A 20,708-nucleotide genomic window follows, 5' to 3' on the forward strand; every position below is an offset into this window, starting at 1 on the left:
CTAGTATAGGCATCATCGGTCGTCTAGTTGACTACGGGGTCAGTAGCTAGTGTGCAGTAGCTGGGACGACCTAATGACAGAAAGAGAGGGTGGCCCAAGCTAATCAGACAGTGGACCTTAGGGTTGACGTAGTCTTCCATTATCACAGATAATTACCTATAGTGCACGGCAAGATTAATGTAAGCCGACCCGCGAGGTCGCCATTAAGTACGCTGGTAGACCAAAACCAGTGCAGAGAGCTTTTTTGCGATGCTGAAGCCATGCCGAATAACTTGTGAAAACCTTGAATAATTTTGTAAAGTTTGACACAATGGCAATAAAGCTCGAAGCCCGGCGATGATTTTAAAGAAGTTTTGGAACTCGGCTACGTTTAGTACTTCTGCCTAGCGGCTATTTTTGCGATGACGCCATTCTGTATATCTTATGACAACCTTGAATAATTTTGTAAATAAATGTGATGCATTGGCAATGGTGTTAGCTCAAAGCTCAGGCAATGATTTTAAAAATGTTTTGGAACTCAATTATGTTTAGTATTTATATTAAAAACTAGGTTAACGACTAGTTTCCAATTTGATGCAGTAGTTATTCTCTCTTGTGATTAAAAATAGAACTAATTATTCACGGAATTTAATAATTCGCGAAAATGACTGTTCGCGAAATCGCAAATTTTTATGACCAACGAATATTTTCATCCTGTAGGGTAGCACACCATAACCTTGCTATAAAAATCTCATTAGTAATGAGTAAAAATATGGATTTTGATGCTTTATTGAAAACTGTAGCCTGGGACCTTAATAGATAGTTAATGTTTCAAGGCTGTCATAATGAGTATTCTCTGCATAACATATAGTACAGGCCAGTACAGCGAATGCTAAAACTGTTTGTATTGAATTTATTTGGAGTTGTATTCAAATCATTGGCATAGTTGCAGAGTAGAGAATAACTCCACTTTTATGGTTACTAGAAAACCTCATTATCAACCCCTGTTGTCAATAGATATTTTACATGCTGACCCTAAAAGGGAGATATCTAGGAAGTCTGAAATTGTTGGAAATCAGTGGGCAAATAAAAAAACAAGCAGGAATGGATTTCCATTTTTCAACAACAACAACTCAAACTGTCAAATATCCTTTAAATAATTTTAAATGTTTTTTCGGAATTGTGTTGTAGATGTTATTTACTGCTACATTGTGAATATATAACTTTTTTAATGAAGGTAATAGTAACAGTGAGTTGTTCTTAGTTCGGTGAAAGCTGGACAATAGTTATACTAGTCAAACTGCTTCTCTGATAAGGGGTAGGGGTTTATTATTTCCACAACCCAAACCAACTGCTAACACTAAAATCCCTGTACGTCAGGTGAAATGATGATGTAGTGCAAGCAACTGGTTTGACATTGACATAGACTGACACTTGGGGCAGATAAAAAGTATGATGTCATGCATAGGTGACTTGTTTGACATGCTGCTGCCTATGCTCGGCATCTATCAGGAGTATGTGAGAAATCACCACTACAGTCTGCAAGTGCTCGCTGAGTACAAGCAGAGACCAGAGTTTAATCAGCTCCTTAAGAGGTTTGAGGAAAAACCTTCATGTGAAAATAGAGTGCTGGAGACCTTCCTCACTTATCCTATGCACCAGGTACATACTTTTTTGACATCATTTTTGTGAATTTTGTTGTTTGAAAGAGTAGCTCTTGTTTTAATATTTATTTTGAGTAGGGTTGGTGTTCAGGAAAGCCTCTACCGATTATACGCCTCATGTTACACAGATTTTGTGACAATAGTGACAATCTCTCAGTTGATATACAATGAGTCCATAATGTGTAGCGTGGACTAAAAGCGTGTATACAGCAGAGTTATCTGCTTTTTATATAAAATGTAGCACTAGTAAAATGATTGAGGCTGAACTACTTAGTGCGTGGCTATGTCCGTGTGTATGTGGTATATGTATGTGGTATGTCTATGCCTGTGTGTATGTGGTATATGCATGTGATATGTCTATGTCCGTGTGTATGTGGTATATGTATGTGGTATGTCTATGCCTGTGTGTATGTGGTATATCTATGTGATATGTCTATGTCCGTGTGTATGTGGTATATGTATGTGGTATGTCTATGTATGTGTGTATGTGGTATATGTACGTGGTATGTCTATGTCTGTGCGTATATGGTATATGTATGTGGTATGTCTATGTCTGTGTGTATGTTGTACATGTATGTGATATGTCTATGTCTGTGTGTATGTGGTATCTGTATGTGATATGTCTATGTTCATGTGTATGTGGTATTTGTACATTATGTGGTATGTCTATGTCTGTGTGTACGTGGTATATGTATGTGATATGTCTATGTCCGTGGGTATGTGGTATATGTTCTGCTGCAGAGACTTGGAGCCCAGTTTTGTACGTATCTTATGCAGATCCCAAAGTATATCCTAGCTCTTCATGAGCTTCTTGCTCACACCCCATATGAGCACATCGAGCGTAAGAAGTTGGAATACGCCAAGGGAAAGCTGGAAGAGCTCTCTTTGGTAATCCAATGCACTTCCTTGACTATATTTCTTTTATTTCATTCTTAAGAACTTTCTAGTACAAACAAACAAGGAAGCAGCACAGCATGTAGCTTGTCTGTCGGTAGGCAAAATCTATCACTTGAATTAGTCTGCTTGTTTATGCATCAGTTTTTTTATGCATATATTATCACCTATCTTTATTTTGCCCCCCTAAACAGTTGAAAGCCAAAGTGATAAGACCTTTGAATTTGGGACAGTAGTTGAAGTTACCATGTTTGAACTGGCAAGCTTTTTAATCTTGCTATACAAAAAGGACACAACTAACCAAATAAACAAAGTTGAGAGAAAGTTAGTCAAAAGCTTCTTTCTTGTGAGTGTTTTTGCAAGTCAAATTGATCTATTTTGATCATCAATAACATTAGGCATGAAATGATTACCTAGTTTCACAAAATTACATATCTTATGAGTATATCCTAAGGTTCTTAGCTTTGTTACAAAGCCTAGCAATGATGTGTGAGCTTATCCTGAGTTCCAGACTTATATAACCTGTATGTGCTGCTGTTCGTTGTGTTGACAATGATTTTACTGACATCTTTGGTTGTTTCTGTTGTTTTCTCAGGCTATGCATGACGAAGTGAGTGAGACGGAAAACATAAGAAAAAACCTAGCTATAGAAAGAATGATTACAGAGGGCTGTGATATTCTACTAGATACAAGTCAGGTTTTTGTCCGACAAGGTAAAGTTTAAGGTAGAATCTGTCAAAATAGTTTTGTAATTACTGCAGGATTTGACTACACATTGCATGTTCACATGTTGCATGTTCACATGTTGCATGTTCACATGCAGCATGTTTACATGTTGCAAATTCACATGTTGCGTGTTCACATGTTGCGTGTTCACATGTTGTGTGTTCACATGTTGCGTGTTCACATGTTGCGTGTTCACATATTGCGTGTTCGTGTGTTGCGTGTTCATGTGTTGCGTGTTTACATGTTGTGTGTTCACCTGTTCCGTGTACACATGTTGCTTGTTCACATGTTGCGTGTTCACATATTGCATTCATTTAGTTTTTGGTCTGCTCAAAGGTAAAAGTGAGTGCAGGTCAACTATAGTTAGGTAATGACACTATTTGAACATTTGGACAAGAGGAGAAAGAAGAGGAGAAAAGGTGATACAAAGTGAGATGAGGTAATGTGAAAGAGAGGAAATAAAATGGGAGAAGGTTACGTAAAGTGAGATGAATTAAGGTGAGAGAGAAAGGAAAGAAGAGGAGAGAAGGTGATGCAAAGGGAGATGAAGTAAGGTGAAGGAGAGGAAAGAAGATGAGAGAAGGTTATGTAAAGGGAGATGAAGTAAGGTGAAGGAGAGGAAAGAAGATGAGAGAAGGTGATGTAAAGTGTGATGAAGTAAGGTGTGGGAGAGGAAAGAAGATGAGAGAAGGTGATGTAAAGTGAGATGAGGTAAGGTGAGGGAGAGGAAATAAGATGAGAGAAGGTGATGTAAAGAGTGATGAAGTAAGGTGAGGGAGGAGAAAGTAGATGAGAGAAGGTGATGTAAAGTGAGATGAGGTGAGGTGAGGGAGAGGAAAGAAGATGAGAGAAGGTGATGTAAAGTGAGATGAAGTAAGGTGAGGGGGAGGAAATAAGATGAGAGAAAGTTATGTAAAGTGAGATGAAGTAAGGTGAAGGAGAGCAAAGAAGATAAGAGAAAGTTATGTGAAGTGCGGTGAGGAAAAGGAAAAAAAGAAGAGAGACGGTGAGAAGAGAGAAGGTGTGGAGACAAAACATGAGCCGAGCACCCTTGAGTTTACAAAAGTATATTTTCTAAAATAAAAACACACACTTTGAAACTATTTTATTTTGCGAGAGAATACATCTTAGTATCAAGCAGCAACTTTTTTATCTGAAGTCAAGCAATAGCAAGTTTTTTCTAACTACAATTTTGCTCCTTTAATGATGTCATCTATATAGTTTTATATTATAACTGGAAATTTCACTGTCATACAGCCCACGAACAAAGTGATATTGGAAAAAAATAAAGGGTACTGATGGTTGAGAAATGCAATATTAGCAGTCAAATCGCACTGCAGCGCAATAGGATTACTGCAATGGTAGCTCTAATGTACTGGGTGTGGCTGTTATTATATACAACAAATAGCAATAATGAAAGAAAAAGATTATATGTTTATATCTCTCCCCCTGCAATAGGATAAATTTAATATTGGCCAATATTAGAAGTAAAATGCGCTGATATTATTAGAATAACCAATATTATTAATATAGTAATAATATAAAACCAATGCACAATTTTGTTTACATTTCAAAACGTCATAGCTAACAATATCAAGAAGTTGTGATTATTATATAGATTTTTAGAAAATCTGTACTACATAGTCATTGTTCTGTAGTCATCTAAACTTATAATTAGATATTGTAATAATCTCATAAGAATCGTTAGAAAAAAATATCATCGTCATTTCCCTTACTTACACTGCGTTGGACATCAGTTAGAATACCAAAGTACTCAAAAGTGTCTAAAATGTCAGTTACTTTGAAGTCGGCAAAAATGAAAGGATTTCAGTACACCTACGTTAATTACAGAATTCTTCGGCAATTCGACAATTCTATAGACTGGTTAAATGTGCACGTTATTTTTCATGAAATGCGCACGACTTAATTGTTCTATTCTCTGTCGTTCGGCGTTTCAATTTTTGGTCTTAACTTTGATAAAAGTAAGGCTTAGCAAGTTTTAATAATGATTTTCGGCCAAATAAAACTGTCTATTTGTGTATACAGTAATACTTCAACTTACGAGTGCCCCAACGTACAAGAAACTTGAGATACGAGCTAGCTTTTAACCAAGTTTTAGCACTAACATATGAGCCATGTTTGAGATATGAGCGCATGAGTCAGTTGCCAAGTATGTCGGAGGTCTTTTATGAGAACAGCATCACTCCATATTTTTCAACTTCTCAGGTTATACCTTTATACCGTGTTTTTGTGCGCAATTTTCAGTGCAGAATTATGTGAATTAAAAGTACTGTGCGTAGACCGAAAGTTTGCCAGTAAAATGAAAGATAATGCAAAGAAAAAGTGCATGATAACAATTGATATTAAACGGAAAATTATTGGAAAATATGCGAAATGTGTATGCGTGATTGAGCTAGCTCAGCAATATGACAGAAATACATCCACGGTTATCAAACAGATGGATTATATTCAAGGCATTTAGTTTGCAAAAGGACTAACCATAGTTTCTAAACGGCGCAGCGATCTTCACGATCGCTGATGGAGAAGCTGCTCAGGCTTTGGATAAAAGACAAACAATTGGCTGGTGATAGCGTAACATAAATGATGCTATGTGAAAAGGCTGGTGTTATCTATCAAGACTATAAAAAATAGACATTCGGGCAAGTTGGCTAGTGGTCATGCTTTTCGTGCTAGTGGTCGGCCTGTGGTCGTGGCTTGTGACCACACTTGTGTTTGTCCTAATAGCAACATGTTGAAAGGACTACAAAGGCAAACGTCCTTAGGTAGGTTTATCTTAAAACGGCTGGCTGGTTATGAGAGAGAAACTCAGGAAAAATTAGCTAACTAGCAATAAACTTAAAACTATGAACGATGAAGAAATTTTTAATTACGTTAAGTTAAAAATGAAAGTTTGCTTTTAGGTTTGCCTTTAAGTTTGTTTTTTAGGACTGATAAAATCCAAATTTATCAAAGTCAACTGTTGTAATAAAGGATAACTTATCTCTCCTTGCTTGGCAAATGCTAGCGTTAACTGCTATTGTATGTATTTAACTTTACATTTTAATTAATCACTTTTCCTTGCATTATTTCTTATTTGTTGCTTTTTGAAAACATGTGGTAAGTTAGGACAATAACCAACATGGTTTTTTTGTTACAATCTTTTGTTTTGAGTGTTTTATTTGTATTTTTTTTAAATATGGAAACCAATCAATATATATTTAGTTGTTCTATATATAAATAAATTGCACCAACACGCGAGTAAATTGACATACAAGCTCAGTCTCAGAACGCATTAAGCTCGTAAGTCGAAGTATGACTGTAATCCGTTCAGATGGGTAAGTTTTAAGATATTGTCGGCACTTTTCAAAGACTTGGTAATATATTTGAATAGGTTTCTATGTGTTTTGTATCGTTGTTATACTTAAACGACTCTACCAAACGATGGTTGAATTTGTTGATGAGATTTCGAAACGAGGGTTTGCGACATTGTTGATGAATAATTTTCGTAAGTTGTGTGCACATGCATTTATCATAAAAACTCTCAAACTTTGTTCCGCTCATTTGGTCGTGGGGTTATAAAATTGGCATGAAGGCTGTTATCGATAATATGACAACTTTGACTTGACAAGTTATCTGTTATTTTAAGACTTGGTTTTATTTTTCATCGTTTTTTCCGTTGTAACACATCATGAATACATTTACAATTAGAATAGTTTTCAAACACATAGAAATTCAGCTTGATGTTGTGAGTTACACATGATAGTTATCGGCTATTTTGCAAGATGTAATGTTAAAGGAGGTTGACGAGATTGAAAGAGAGATGTCGTTGTTTAGCTGCTTACAGTTTTACTCCTACCCCTGTCGACTAAGCAAACAAAACTTTAGTGTAAACTCAGCTAAGATAAGAAAGAACTTTGATAGGTAGTAAGCAAATAACAGTACTCATGCTTGTGGCAGATAGTGGCAGGTAAATGAGAATAATATGGTACGTGTTTTTCTGCCAGATAGGGACAAGTAAATGAGTGGAATACTGTATGCATGATTGCAGCAGATAGGGACAAGTAGATGAGAGAGATACTATATGCATTTTTGTGGCAGATAGGGACAAGTAGAGGAGAGGGATACTGTACACATGGTTGTAACAGGTAGGGGTAAGTAGATGAGAGGAATGCTGTAGCATGTTTGTGGCAGATAGGGGCAAGTAGAGGAGAGGAAATTTGTATGCGTGTTTGGCGTAGATAGTGACAAGTAGATGCGAGGAACACGGTACACATGTTTGTGGCAGATAGTGGCAGGTAGAGATGAAGTCAAGTATTTGAAGGTTATTTTTAGGTGAGTATAAACATTTCAGCATGGGAGATACTGCTGTTTGCTAAGTATTTTTTATTAGCCTGTTGGATCTGAATTTACATTGTAGACTATTCCTCATCTAAACAGACTGTTGTTGCTACCTTAGGTAACCTTCTGCAAGTTTCTCATGATAAATCAAGATACAGTGGGTTGAGGCTGACTGGTTTCAAAGAAAAAGAAGTTCAAAGGAGAGTTTTGTTGTTCACCCATCACCTTTTGATTGCTAACAGAACTTCTAATGGTCGACTGCACTTGGCAAAGGTGAGTCCTACAGAGGCTGCTGTAATTGTGTAATTATATGTGTAGTTAGAAAAGGGACAAAGGTAAGAACATTGTTTGTGCTATTGCTGCAGGAAACTTGTCACTGTATGTATGTGATGTTATGGTAACAGTTTTTCTAGTTATGACAACATTTTGTATGTTTTTCTTTTTATTATCACTTTTTACTTCCATTGTAGGTCTAATTTACACCTGTAGCATCCTGTTAAGTGTCAACTATGATTACACCTGTAGCATCCTGTTAAGTGTCAACTATGATTACACCTGTAGCATCCTGTTAAGTGTCAACTATGATTACACCTGTAGCATCCTGTTAAGTGTCAACTATGATTACACCTGTAGCATCCTGTTAAGTGTCAACTATGATTACACCTGTAGCATCTGTTAAGTGTCAACTATGATTGCACCTGTAGCATCTGTTAAGTGTCAACTATGATTACACCTGTAGCATCTGTTAAGTGTCAACTATGATTACACCTGTAGCATCCTGTTAAGTGTCAACAATGATTACACCTGTAGCATCCTGTTAAGTGTCAACTATGATTACCCCTGTAGCATCTGTTAAGTGTCAACTATGATTACACCTGTAGCATCTGTTAAGTGTCAACTATGATTACCCCTGTAGCATCTGTTAAGTGTCAACTATGATTACACCTGTAGCATCTGTTAAGTGTCAACTATGATTACCCCTGTAGCACCTGTTAAGTGTCAACTATGATTACACCTGTAGCATCTGTCATGATAACTGTCACGAACAACTGTTATTGTATTTACTAGGTAAATCAGACACGCTGATTCCGATTTTGTACTCAAAATAAGGATTAGTCCACTAACTTTCAGAGTAATGAAGGCTTTTTTACAGCGTTTTAATATCGGTCTCGAAAACAACACAATCGGCATAGCAAGCTCCGCCCATAAATACGTGACATAACCTACCTTTTTAGGAACAGAAGTTACGTAGGAATGTTTAGATCGATTTAGAATAATAGAGATGAGTGTTTTAAAATCCATTAATATCTAAATTCAGTCTTAAAAATAATATCAGTTTTTTCTGAAAGGTAGATAAGCTATTTAGCATTGCTTATTTAAAAAAGCGCAATAACAACGCTAGCTTGTGATAAAACTGCGCTTTTTGAGCTCATTTTTCTCGGCGTTCAGCCCATTTAAACGTCATGTAAGAAGCTTCCAGCAATTCTAAATAGTTTATATACATGTACCTTTTATAAAAAACTGAAATTATTTTACAGGCTGGATTTAGTTAATAATGGGTTTTAATACACCCATCTCTATTATTTTAAATCGGACTAAACATTCCTAACTTCCGTTTCTGAAAAAGCTAGGTTTCGTCACATATTTATGGGCGCAGCTTGTAATGCCGATTGTGTTGTTTTCGAAACGGACATTGAAACGCTTTAAAAAAGTCTAAATGACTTTGAAGGTTAGTGGCCTAATCTTTATTTTGAGTACAAAATCGGAATCAGCATGTCTGATTTACCTAATAAATATGATAAAACTTGTTTGTGACAGTTATGGTTTAAGTGTCAACTATGGTTACACCTGTAGCATTCTGTTAATTATCAGCTTTAATAGTACCTTCATCATCCTGTCAAGTATTAAATGGGACATGAGGCTGTAGCATTCTGTTAAGTATTAACTGCAATTTACACTTGTAATATCCTGTCATTAAAGGTCGACTTGCAACAAAATTCACATTACAGTTATTTGGTATCAAAAGAATCACCATGTCTTACTCTGTTGTGTTGTAAGTGCCAAATATGTAGAAATGTGATTACAAGCTCTTAAAAGCTAAAAAACGAACAGAAAATCGCAGCCACACGAGACTGCCCTAGTTTGGATTTGTTTTCCAAAACGGCTAAAATGTGATGTAATTGTGAGAGATGGTTTCTGTTTACACATTCATGCATCCTTATTCGTCGAAATATTTTCACAAATATACTTCACGATTGCAATAAAAACCATGTCTATTGTTCTTACGTGTCTATTTTCTCGGCATCGTAATGCTGCAACTTTGAGCACTGATATTTCAAAACCTACCATAAAAATATGTTTAATTTTTTAATCTTAGCTTGAACAATTGCATATCATCCTCTGATAAACATGATGAGCTTTTTGGTCCGCTGTGATTGTCGAAAAATGCTGTATAAATTGTTCGCGCCATATGGCGGGATTTGTAAGTCACATGATCAGATAATGTTAGTTTCAGTTCAAGTTTGATCTATCGCAAATACCAGACACGCTTTCTCATATTAAAGATGTTAATTTCAATTCGTCATAATGTCTAACGCGCACATCGTGTTTGTACAGCTGCCAAGCTGAGAAGCACCTTTTTTCTTGGCCAAGAGCAGAGAAAAGACCGGACCTTCACCGGACGTGGAGCAACTGGGTGAAGCTGGATGTGACAAACTTTATTTATTCGCCTGCTTACTCTTACCTTTGTTTTCGCCATTTCAAAGACGACATGTTTTCTAACATGTTTGCATACTCCACATGTCACCAAAGCATGTGAGTAATTTATTTTATGATCTACTTGTATTAGTAGTAGTAACTCGGGTTATTTTCTAGTATTCTCCTAATACTACTGTATTAATCTATATTTAATAATACAATATTAATGTCATTTAATTGTAATATGATATTATTAGTGTTTTATCTTTTTAATTACATGTATTATTCTTATTATAATAACAAAACTAATTCATACTGCATATCTATCTGTAAAACGTAATATATTAATCTATAATTGATAAAATAATTTTATAAGTTTCACGATTAATTTCACCAAATTTCTTAACCCCATTCACTTATAGATAAAAATTATGTTATATGAAATAGTTATTATCATTTTCTGGTATCATCGTTAATAGTATATTAGTATTATTAGATGATTACTATTAGTATTAGATGATGAAGAGTTTGTGCCAACCACTGAAGACTGGGAAGAGTTTGAGCGCTATGTTGGCCAGCGTCAAACACTCTCCAATTACATGTCAGATAGAGCTGAACTTAACCAAACTTGACAAAATATAAAAAATATCCATAGAGTTATTACTCACATTTTTATGTTTACAATATCATGGATTCTGATAAGGTTTTGTAAAATCTGTGTCATGATTGCATGGCTATATATTTATTCGTTTTCTGATCAAGCAAATATGATATAATAACAAGAAATGATGTTGTACAAATCTTATTGCAAGTCAACTATTGTGTTGTGATTTCAGACCCGAATCCTCCTTCAAAGAGGAGAAAATAATAGTAAGTGTGACAGCACTCCAGCGACTATTTCACTGCCACGCCTGCGCCCTCCCCTGCTCATTCACGATGGTGCGAGAAGGCGGATAGGTAGAGTTTAAGGTTACATGTGCCTCCTGTCACCAATCGTACACTTGGGAAACAACTGCCATGGTGAACAGAGCTCACGTCATCAACCCCCTGCTGGCAGCTGCATCGCTCTTTTCTGGCGAATGCCTTACGCAGAACCTCCGCTTTCTGTCGCTCCTGAACATCACGATACCAAGCCACAGCGTTTGCCTCTACCAACAAAGAGAATACTTACATGGTGTGAGTGTTAATATTTACTCATAAACTTGGAAAATGCGAGTAAAAGCTAGGCACACTAATTGAATAACGACATTTAGAAACAATTTTTTTCTTGAAATGAAAATATGTCATCCTTCAAGCGAAATATATTATAATTTAAAATTCTGATTCTTCATCATAATATAACACAAAAAGGGGGAAGAGGATTCTACATTCTTAGACTAATGATAATGATACAAATTAATCTTGTATAACGAAGTTTTACAATATTTTACAGTGTATTGCTGAGCAGTACACCCTGCATAACGAGGGATTGATGACAGCAATCGATTGGGAGCTTGATTTGGCAGGTGACGGTAGATGCGATAGTCCATGGCATTGCGCACTATCCAGGGCCTACACTATGATGGATCAGAGCTGCGGTTTAATAGTCAGCAGCCATCTTGTCAAGGTAAAACTTTAACAGTTTTTACTTCACAGCCTGACAAACACCCAAATTTTTTAGTAGTTATCAATACATAAACATGAAGTTGCTGATCTAGCTAAATAATTCATTCAAATAATGTGAAAGTGATTGTTGGTCATAATTTTTTTTACTTTGCAGTCAACGGAGACCACCAGCTTTAACGCCATGGAGCTGGAAGGCTTCAAGCGATGCCAGTCAGATCTAATTTCCCACGGCCTGAGAGTGAGGTCCATTACAACAGATGTTGTTACAAAGGTTGTGTGCATACCGCAAGCTTGTGTTTTGGCTTATGCCGTAAATTCGTCGTGGTGAGCAACGGCCTCTACCTGCCTGTTTGGTGTCTAAGATTCAGGCTCTTTTCCCACCAACGGATGATGAAGAAGAGTTTGCAGACTTGCAAACAAGATTTGCAGCATAAACCAAAACACAAGATTGCGGTATGCACACAACCTTTTCCAAGCATTTGGCGATGGCTCTCCAAATGGAAATAGATTATCTACCAAAACAATTATTGAAAAACAATAATTGCTGATCATCAAAATAATCTCGATTTGTATATAATAAAATCATAAAACTAATAAACTCTCTACTGTAGTAAGTGTACAAGTCAAATATAACAATTCTTCTTGTGTTCCACGAGTTCAGAATATGTATGTTCAACCGATGCATTAAATGTGTAACACAAGAATTGTAGATAATGCTTGACACATTAGCATAGCTTTGGTGTTGTTGGCATTAAAGGAAAATTCAACTTACTATGATATCGCAGGTAATTATTCCACCCCAACTCAAGGGGTGCAGGCGCCACAAGCTCGTCCGCACCAGGATGCATACACAGGCATTCATGCTCCCCGCGGTCATGGAGACGATGCGCAAACTCAGCATCATGGCAGCATAAACATTCAGGAAAAGATGGCATGTCTTGACAGCGCTTGCAGACACACCACTCTGTAGCCGGTGGTATTAGCTCCTAAAGAAATGAACAGATATGTCTATGCAACCATAGCTAATACATCAGGTCGATGTTATCCAACAGTATATCAGTGCAGCACTAGATTTAAATATTAAAGTTGTTAATGTTGTCATTCGAGAAAAATCTGTAATTATTTTTTCGCAATATGAAGTGATAATTATCATCATTAAAATCATATACATGTATATATATTAATATTCGTTCTATCACTCTCTGGCTAAAACTATTACTACTAGCTTGCTTGGCACATAAGTGCTGGCTAGTGGCGGTGCTTACTTGCTGGGAGGTTTGATTCTGTTGAGGATCTTCTTCAGAAAGAACTTCAGGCTCAAAACGCCAGAGTCTTGACTCTTCAGAATTTGACATTTTTTATTATCGCAACTCAGACATGTACACGTATATTGAATTGTCTCGCGGAATGGCCAAGCTGAAACTGTAAAGTAGCGAGCATCTATATTTGATACGGGGTCTTTGGTAAAACCCGAAGTGTTTGTCATAAACTATTGCTACGATAAGTTTTATATTGAGCTTTTTATTGGTCTTTCAATTCACGCGAGAACATACGTGACAAGACAATAACCTAACTCCGCGGATACATCATCGAAATCAAGAGATTCCAATCTACGGCGGCTTTTCGTTTTTGAGCTTTTAAGAGCTTGTAATCACATTTCCACATATTTGGCACCTACAACACAACAGAGTAAGACATGGCGAATCTTTTGATACCAAATAACTGTAATGTGAATTTTGTTGCAAGCCAATCTTTAAGTATCAGTTATGACCATATAAGTATTAGTGTTCTTTAAGTATCAGTTATGACCATATAAGTAGTAGTGTTATAATTAATATACTGCGACTGTTTATGTTTAGCTGTTTGTTTGTGTTCAGGATACTACCTAAAAGGTGTACAGAGGGTCTTGTCTAGTAAGTGTACTCACGGCGTACTTAGTTCATGTATTCAAGAGTGGATTTAGTAAATGTATTCAGGGGTGTATCAAATAAGTGTATTTAGGAGTGTATCCAGTAATTGGCTTCAAGAGTGTATTCAGTAAGTATATGCAGGGGAGTATTTAGTAATTGTATTCGGGGTTGTATCTAGTGAATGTATTCATGGGTGCATCTAGTAAGTGTAATCAGGCATGTATCTAGTAATTGCATTCAGGGGTGTATCTAAAAAGTGTATTCAGGGGTGTATTTAGTAAGTATAATCAAGCGTGTATCTAATAATTATACTCAGGGGTGTATATACATGTAGTAAGTATATTCAGGGGTGTGTCTAGTAAATATATTCAGGGGTGTATATAGTAAGTGTATTCAAGGGTGTATATTGTAAGTTTATTCAGGATGTTTTAGTGATGGTATTCAGGGGTGTATCTGGTAAATGTATGCAAGGGTGTATCTACTAAATGTATTCAGGGATGTATATAGTAATTGCATTCAGGAGTGTATCTAGTAAGTTTAATCAGGGAGGTATTTAGTAAGTATATTCAGGTGCCTATTTAGTAAGTATATTCAGGGGTGTATCTAGTAAGTATATTCAGGGGTGTATTTAGTAAGTATATTCAGGGGGTGGATATAGTAAGTGTATTCAGGAGTGTATTTAGGAAGTATACACTAGGGTAAATCTGGTAAGCATACTTTGGGCCTGGTATAATGAGTTCACTCTAAAGTTTTTCTAGAAAACTGCTCTAGCCGTGTCTTGTCAAAATTAGAGAAATAAAAGGGGTTGCAGCATGTGTGTAGCATAACCACAATCTAAAGTGTGATGTGGAGGGTAAGTTTCTTGTAGGTTATACTGCAAGCTTGATTTTAAAAAAATACACTGTTATATAAATGTTTCCCCTTGTGATATTACCGCAAAAATAAACTGTTCCATTTTTTAAAACTATTATATTTTGATTAAGAAACAAACATTTATATGTAAGAAAAATATGAGCACGGCTAAAACAGCAAAATGAAGCCTGTTATAGGTTGATAACAGCTAGTGCTTGTGTAATCTTATAATTCTAAAGCAATAATCACTTACACACACTCATATAGCTAAATATAACTAAATATACACTCATATAGCTAAATATAACTAAATATACACTCATATAGCTAAATATAACTAAATATACACTCATATAGCTAAATATAACTAAATATACACTCATATAGCTACATATAACTAAATATACACTTATATAGCTACATATACATTCATATAGCTACATATACACTCATATACATGCAGCTACATATAGCTACATATTCACTCATATAGCTACATATAGCTACATACACACTCATATAGCTACATATAGCTACATACACACTCATATGGCTACATATAGCTACATATACACTCATATAGCTACATGTAGCTACATATACATTCATATAGTTACATATACACTCATATAGCTACATATACACTCATATAGCTACATATACACTCATATAGCTACATATAGCTACATATACACTCATATAGCTACATATACACTCATATAACTACATATAGCTACATATACACTCATATAGCTACATATAGCTACATATACACTCATATAGCTACATATACACTCATATAACTAGCTGAGAGCTCATTCAGTGTGTCATTCGTATGAACACCATCCAAAAACCTATAATTATTTCAACAATCTAGGTGAGATTAGCTAATATATTATATACCTGTTCTCACATTTGTTTTTGCCATTGTCGCTCTTGTTAAATTTACAGATTGTTTTCAATATTACAATTATTTAAAATGATGATGTCAGCTACTTATTATATTGAAAAAAAATACTATAAATATTTTGTTGACCTTTCAAGATCATGGCACTAGTATTGTATTAGCTAACAAGTCACCACTTAAATGCTATACACAGACTGCAGGCTGACGGCACCTTTGGAGGTTTGTCCATGATGGTGTTGTTGCATCATCATTGCTTATGCAATAACTAGCCCTGGTGGCTGGTGGGCCTAAACTTATATTAATCTGTTCCAGGGGTCAATGGTATCCCTAGGCATATTATAGAAACTTTGCCACTTATTAACCGAGCTATGGTACATATGCAGTACCACAGTACCACCTATTGACTGGGTTATGGTTCATATACACTACCACAGTCCCACCTATTGGCTGGGTTATGGTACATATACACTACCACAGTCCCACCTATTGGCTGGGTTGCAGTACATATACACTACCATAGTCCCACCTATTGGCTGGGTTGCGGTACATATACACTACCACCCATAGTCTCACGGTCTCACCCACAGTCTCTCCGCTATCACAGCAAAAACTGGTTACCTCTTGCTCTTTTTAAATTTTTCTTGACTTTATTTACAGAACTATGGAAAGCTACCATTGGCTCAATGTACCCTTATTGAAGATACCTGCGCTGACATTGCGACAGCATTTGATGAAGACGGTGTGATTTCATTATTACATTATGTTTATGGTGATATTTCGGTATAAAATTTGTTTTATTTTGCCTACCGCTAACCGGCTATCCATTTGTCAGTATGATAGTACTCTAAACATACACTTACAATTTTTCACTAAAATAAATCTAATATATATCGTCATTTAGGCAATCATCTCCCAGGCTATGATGGTAATGTACTGCAAGCATTTAGCGCAAGCCTGCCTAGAGTCAGTGCTAGCTGGGCCCTAGACTTCAGGATTATTGTGCATTCAAGAGACAAGGAAGTTCTTCCCATTTCCCTCACATTCGTCGCATCGTCACTGCATGAGAAGTCTGCCTGGTGCAGTGATATCAGTCAGGTATCTTTAGCCTGGGCAGAGGTGCCTCTATTAATTCACATTTAATACTGGTTAACATATGACGGCTATATGGTGTATCACTGTTAATACTGGTTAACATATGTATGCCGGTTATATGGTGTATCACTGTTAATACTAGTTAACATATGTATGCCGGTTATATGGTGTATCACTGTTAATTCTGGTTAACATATGCTGGTTACATTGTGTATCACTGTTAATTCTGGTTAACATATGGCGGTTATATGGTGTATCACTGTTAATACTGGTTAACATATTCTAGTTAAATAGTGTATCGCTGTTAATACTGGTTAACATATGCTGGTTATATGGTGTATCGCTGTTAATACTGGTTAACATATGCTGGTTATATGGTGTATCGCTGTTAATACTTGTTAATATATGCCGGTTATATGGTGTATCGTTGTTAATTATACTGGTTAACATATGTTGGCTATATGGTGCATTGATGTTAATACTTGTTAATATATGCTGATTAAATGGTGTATTGCTGTTATTAATTGTTCATATTGGCTGGTTATATGGTGTATATCTGTCAACATTCTTAATATCCAATAGTATCAAATACACACTGACAGTGTCTCAGGTGTTGATTTTTGAAACACTTAATGGTTAAAAATAAGTTTATAGTTTTTTAAATTTAGTCATCTAAGGCTTTGCAATACAAGACAAAACAGCCCAACAAGTTTAAGGCAGTCACACAATAATAATTTAACTTTTATTTACAGGTTAGTTAATCAAATGATATGAGTCCAAAATTACTATAGGCCATTTTGTTGATGACCAAAATAGTTCAAGTATTCAATGGATGCTTTATTAAACTTACCATGATTCCCTTGGAGATGACTGTTAACCTGTAACACGATCAAGCATAAATAAATATACTACTGCACATATCAGCACTACAACCATTATAAATACAGGGTAGATAACAGCAATGAGATCATCACTCAGGCTGTATTGAAATATATGGAAATGAATTTTGTTCTCTTTGTAGTGCATGGAGAATCTACATTACACTGACATGTTAGGAGATTCCTTGGCTGTTAGTACAAATCTGCCTCAGTCTGTCAGGTAATCCATTTTTACTTCTCACTCCACTAATTACCAATTCTTAGATAACATTAACAATATGTTGAACATTTACTATAGTATGCGTTGTTATGAGTACATGCACATGGTGTATGAGTACATGCACATGGTGTATGAGTACATGCACATGGTGTATGAGTACATGCACATGGTGTATGAGTACATGCACATGGTGTATGAGTACATGCACATGGTGTATGAGTACATGCACATGGTGTATGAGTACATGCACATGGTGTATGAGTACATGCACATGGTGTATGAGTACATGCACATGGTGTATGGGTCTGGTGATTAATAGTATCAACTAGCTGTGCTACCCAGCGTTGCCCGGGTAATAAAAAAGTCATTGGACAGAAAAATTGATTCGTATTTAGCATATAACAACATTTGCCATTCTAACGTTCAAACTACACATGATGAGAGAAGTGTATTGTGTAGTCTAAATAAATTAATAGATTAATTAATTAATTTCAAACTTTGTCGAACCACCTTAATTTTTAAACTATATACTTATATCATGAAGAAATAATTTTGTGCAGAACAGGTTCTTTTCTTTGGAGGTATTAGACAATGTGTCACTTCTGAGAATACATGTATTTAACAGATTGATAAAACATATGACAGAATATGGTAATATTTAACAGATTGATAAAACATATGACAGAATATGGTAATATTTAACAGATTGATAAAACATATGACAGAATATGGTAGTATTTAACAGATTGATAAAACATATGACAGAATATGGTAGTATTTAACAGATTGATAAAACATATGACAGAATATGGTAATATTTAACAGATTGATAAAACATATGACAGAATATGGTAATATTTAACAGATTGATAAAACATATGACAGAATATGGTAATATTTAACAGATTGATAAAACATATGACAGAATATGGTAGTATTTAACAGATTGATAAAACATATGACAGAATATGGTAGTATTTAACAGATTGATAAAACATATGACAGAATATGGTAATATTTTGTAGTTGAAATTTTATTAGAACTATTAATATTATTAATGTCTGCCAAAAATAGTTGAATGAAAAACTAATACTAATAATAAAAATTGGAAACTAAGTAATAGGGTAGAAAAACAGTGATTGGAAAATGAATGTTTAAACTTCAAACACGACATTATACTCCAATTATGTTTAAAAAATGCCAGTTGAAATAAAAAAGATAATGCAGCAAACTTTAAAGCTTTATAATTATAAACTTCAAAAGTTATACGAAGTTTATAAATGTAATAAGAGAGTGTAAATTCATCTATCTACATCTATCTCGTATGTATACATTTCTCAAAGTATGTAAATTTGTGTAAATATAAGAGAGTGAGGAATAACTGATACTTGTAATCTTATACAATAAGTTTTACAGTAAATCTCACAGATACTCTAGCAGATAATCTAACAGATAATCTTATAGTAATTTTCCAAATGTTTGTGGTAACATGTGAAATTTATTACGAATAACTAATTGGTTAGGTTTAAAATGAAAGATGTAAAAGCTAATACACAAAGCGAGCGCTGATAGGAACATACAAACAACGATGTTTTAATTTACACTAAAAGAAATAACGTTAAAAGATTGTTTAACCGAACAAAATATTTATTCCTATTTAAGGATTGTGAAGCGCAAGGTACCAAATCAGAATCCAAAAAACATACTGTAGGTGGAAAAAAATATTCTGAGCAGCTGGAATAAATAAGTAGAGAACTAAAAGAAGATGGGAAATAAATAGCAAGTATATAATCTACGAAACATATTATTTGGTAATGATACAATCAATACAAAGTGCAAAAACAAAAATTGTTATGGCCAAATGAAAAGCACTACAACAGTCACCAAATATTTATTTCGAGAGAGAAATGTTTGTTGATACGGTTTGGCGAAAAGCATCATGTTTTATGGGGGCGTAATTACCTGTGGGTGCATTTTATCAATAAATATATCATTCTATCGTTAAATGATTTAATGTTTGCGAAACCGTTTTACCGTAACGAATAACGCTGAGCTCGAATTGCGAGTAACTGAATGTCTTAAATTTTAAGTTCGTAGATAAACTATTGTCAATATTGTGGGGCTGAACAAATAAGCCCTAACGAAATAAAGACGAAGAAGCATCAGGCTGCATATAAATAAGTCCCAAAATATTTCTTCCTTGCAGCTTCGTAACGTGTGGTCGCTTTGCTAAAATAATTAGCGTGTGGTTATGAAATATCAAATATGATAACGCCATAGATCGAAATTTCCTAACCCGGTATTTGTAATGTGTGGGTGCAATGCTGAAGTAATTGCTTCAGCCGGACAACCAAACCTACGAATACACATACGACGACATACTTTGAGAAATATATATATATAGATAGATGAATAGTAAATGTGCCGGTAAGTAAGTAGGTAAGTAGATAAATATGAGTGATAACAGTAGAAAAAATTGCAATGACTGGACTGTAGATTGAGTAGGCCTAATGTTCTTTTCTACAAGAAAGGAAAGGCGCCACGAAACCCGATAGGTCTCTTTAGAGCGGTAGAAGTGCTGATGCAAAGTGTAGCTTGCAGTAGATTGTATGTACTGACTCTGTATATCATATCATATACATTATATTAGTATATTGTATATATATGCTGCCCCTGTGTATCATATACAGTATAGTGTGAAGCAGATTATATGTACCGAATCTGTATATCGTACACTCTACACTCTACAGCAGGGATGCCCAAATGATTTTGGTCTTGATCCGCTACATTCAAATCTGACAAATTAAAGATCCACAACGAGCTAAAGATGTGCTTTTTTACCATACATAAACTTGCAATTATTTGTGTACACCTTAAAACAAAGCATCAAATATGATTTTTAAAAACTTTGTTTCTATACATAATTTGACTAAAAATCACCGAATG

The 20,708-nt window shown here is 35.2% G+C and overlaps 1 protein-coding gene across 1 annotated transcript in view; it reads left to right on the forward strand.

The window, feature by feature from the left end:
• Nucleotides 1-20,708, forward strand: part of LOC137385680 (ras-specific guanine nucleotide-releasing factor 2-like) — a 72,460-nt gene that overhangs the window by 25,190 nt on the left and 26,562 nt on the right. The window contains exons 8-14 of the mRNA XM_068072204.1: nucleotides 1,448-1,641; nucleotides 2,421-2,531; nucleotides 3,133-3,250; nucleotides 7,720-7,874; nucleotides 16,230-16,311; nucleotides 16,474-16,667; nucleotides 17,686-17,762. Of these exons, the coding sequence (XP_067928305.1) occupies nucleotides 1,448-1,641; nucleotides 2,421-2,531; nucleotides 3,133-3,250; nucleotides 7,720-7,874; nucleotides 16,230-16,311; nucleotides 16,474-16,667; nucleotides 17,686-17,762 (931 nt within the window). The remainder of the gene's footprint in view (nucleotides 1-1,447; nucleotides 1,642-2,420; nucleotides 2,532-3,132; nucleotides 3,251-7,719; nucleotides 7,875-16,229; nucleotides 16,312-16,473; nucleotides 16,668-17,685; nucleotides 17,763-20,708) is intronic.

The sequence above is a fragment of the Watersipora subatra genome, chromosome 1 (genome assembly GCF_963576615.1).
Source record: "Watersipora subatra chromosome 1, tzWatSuba1.1, whole genome shotgun sequence".
Classification (NCBI taxonomy): domain Eukaryota; kingdom Metazoa; phylum Bryozoa; class Gymnolaemata; order Cheilostomatida; family Watersiporidae; genus Watersipora; species Watersipora subatra.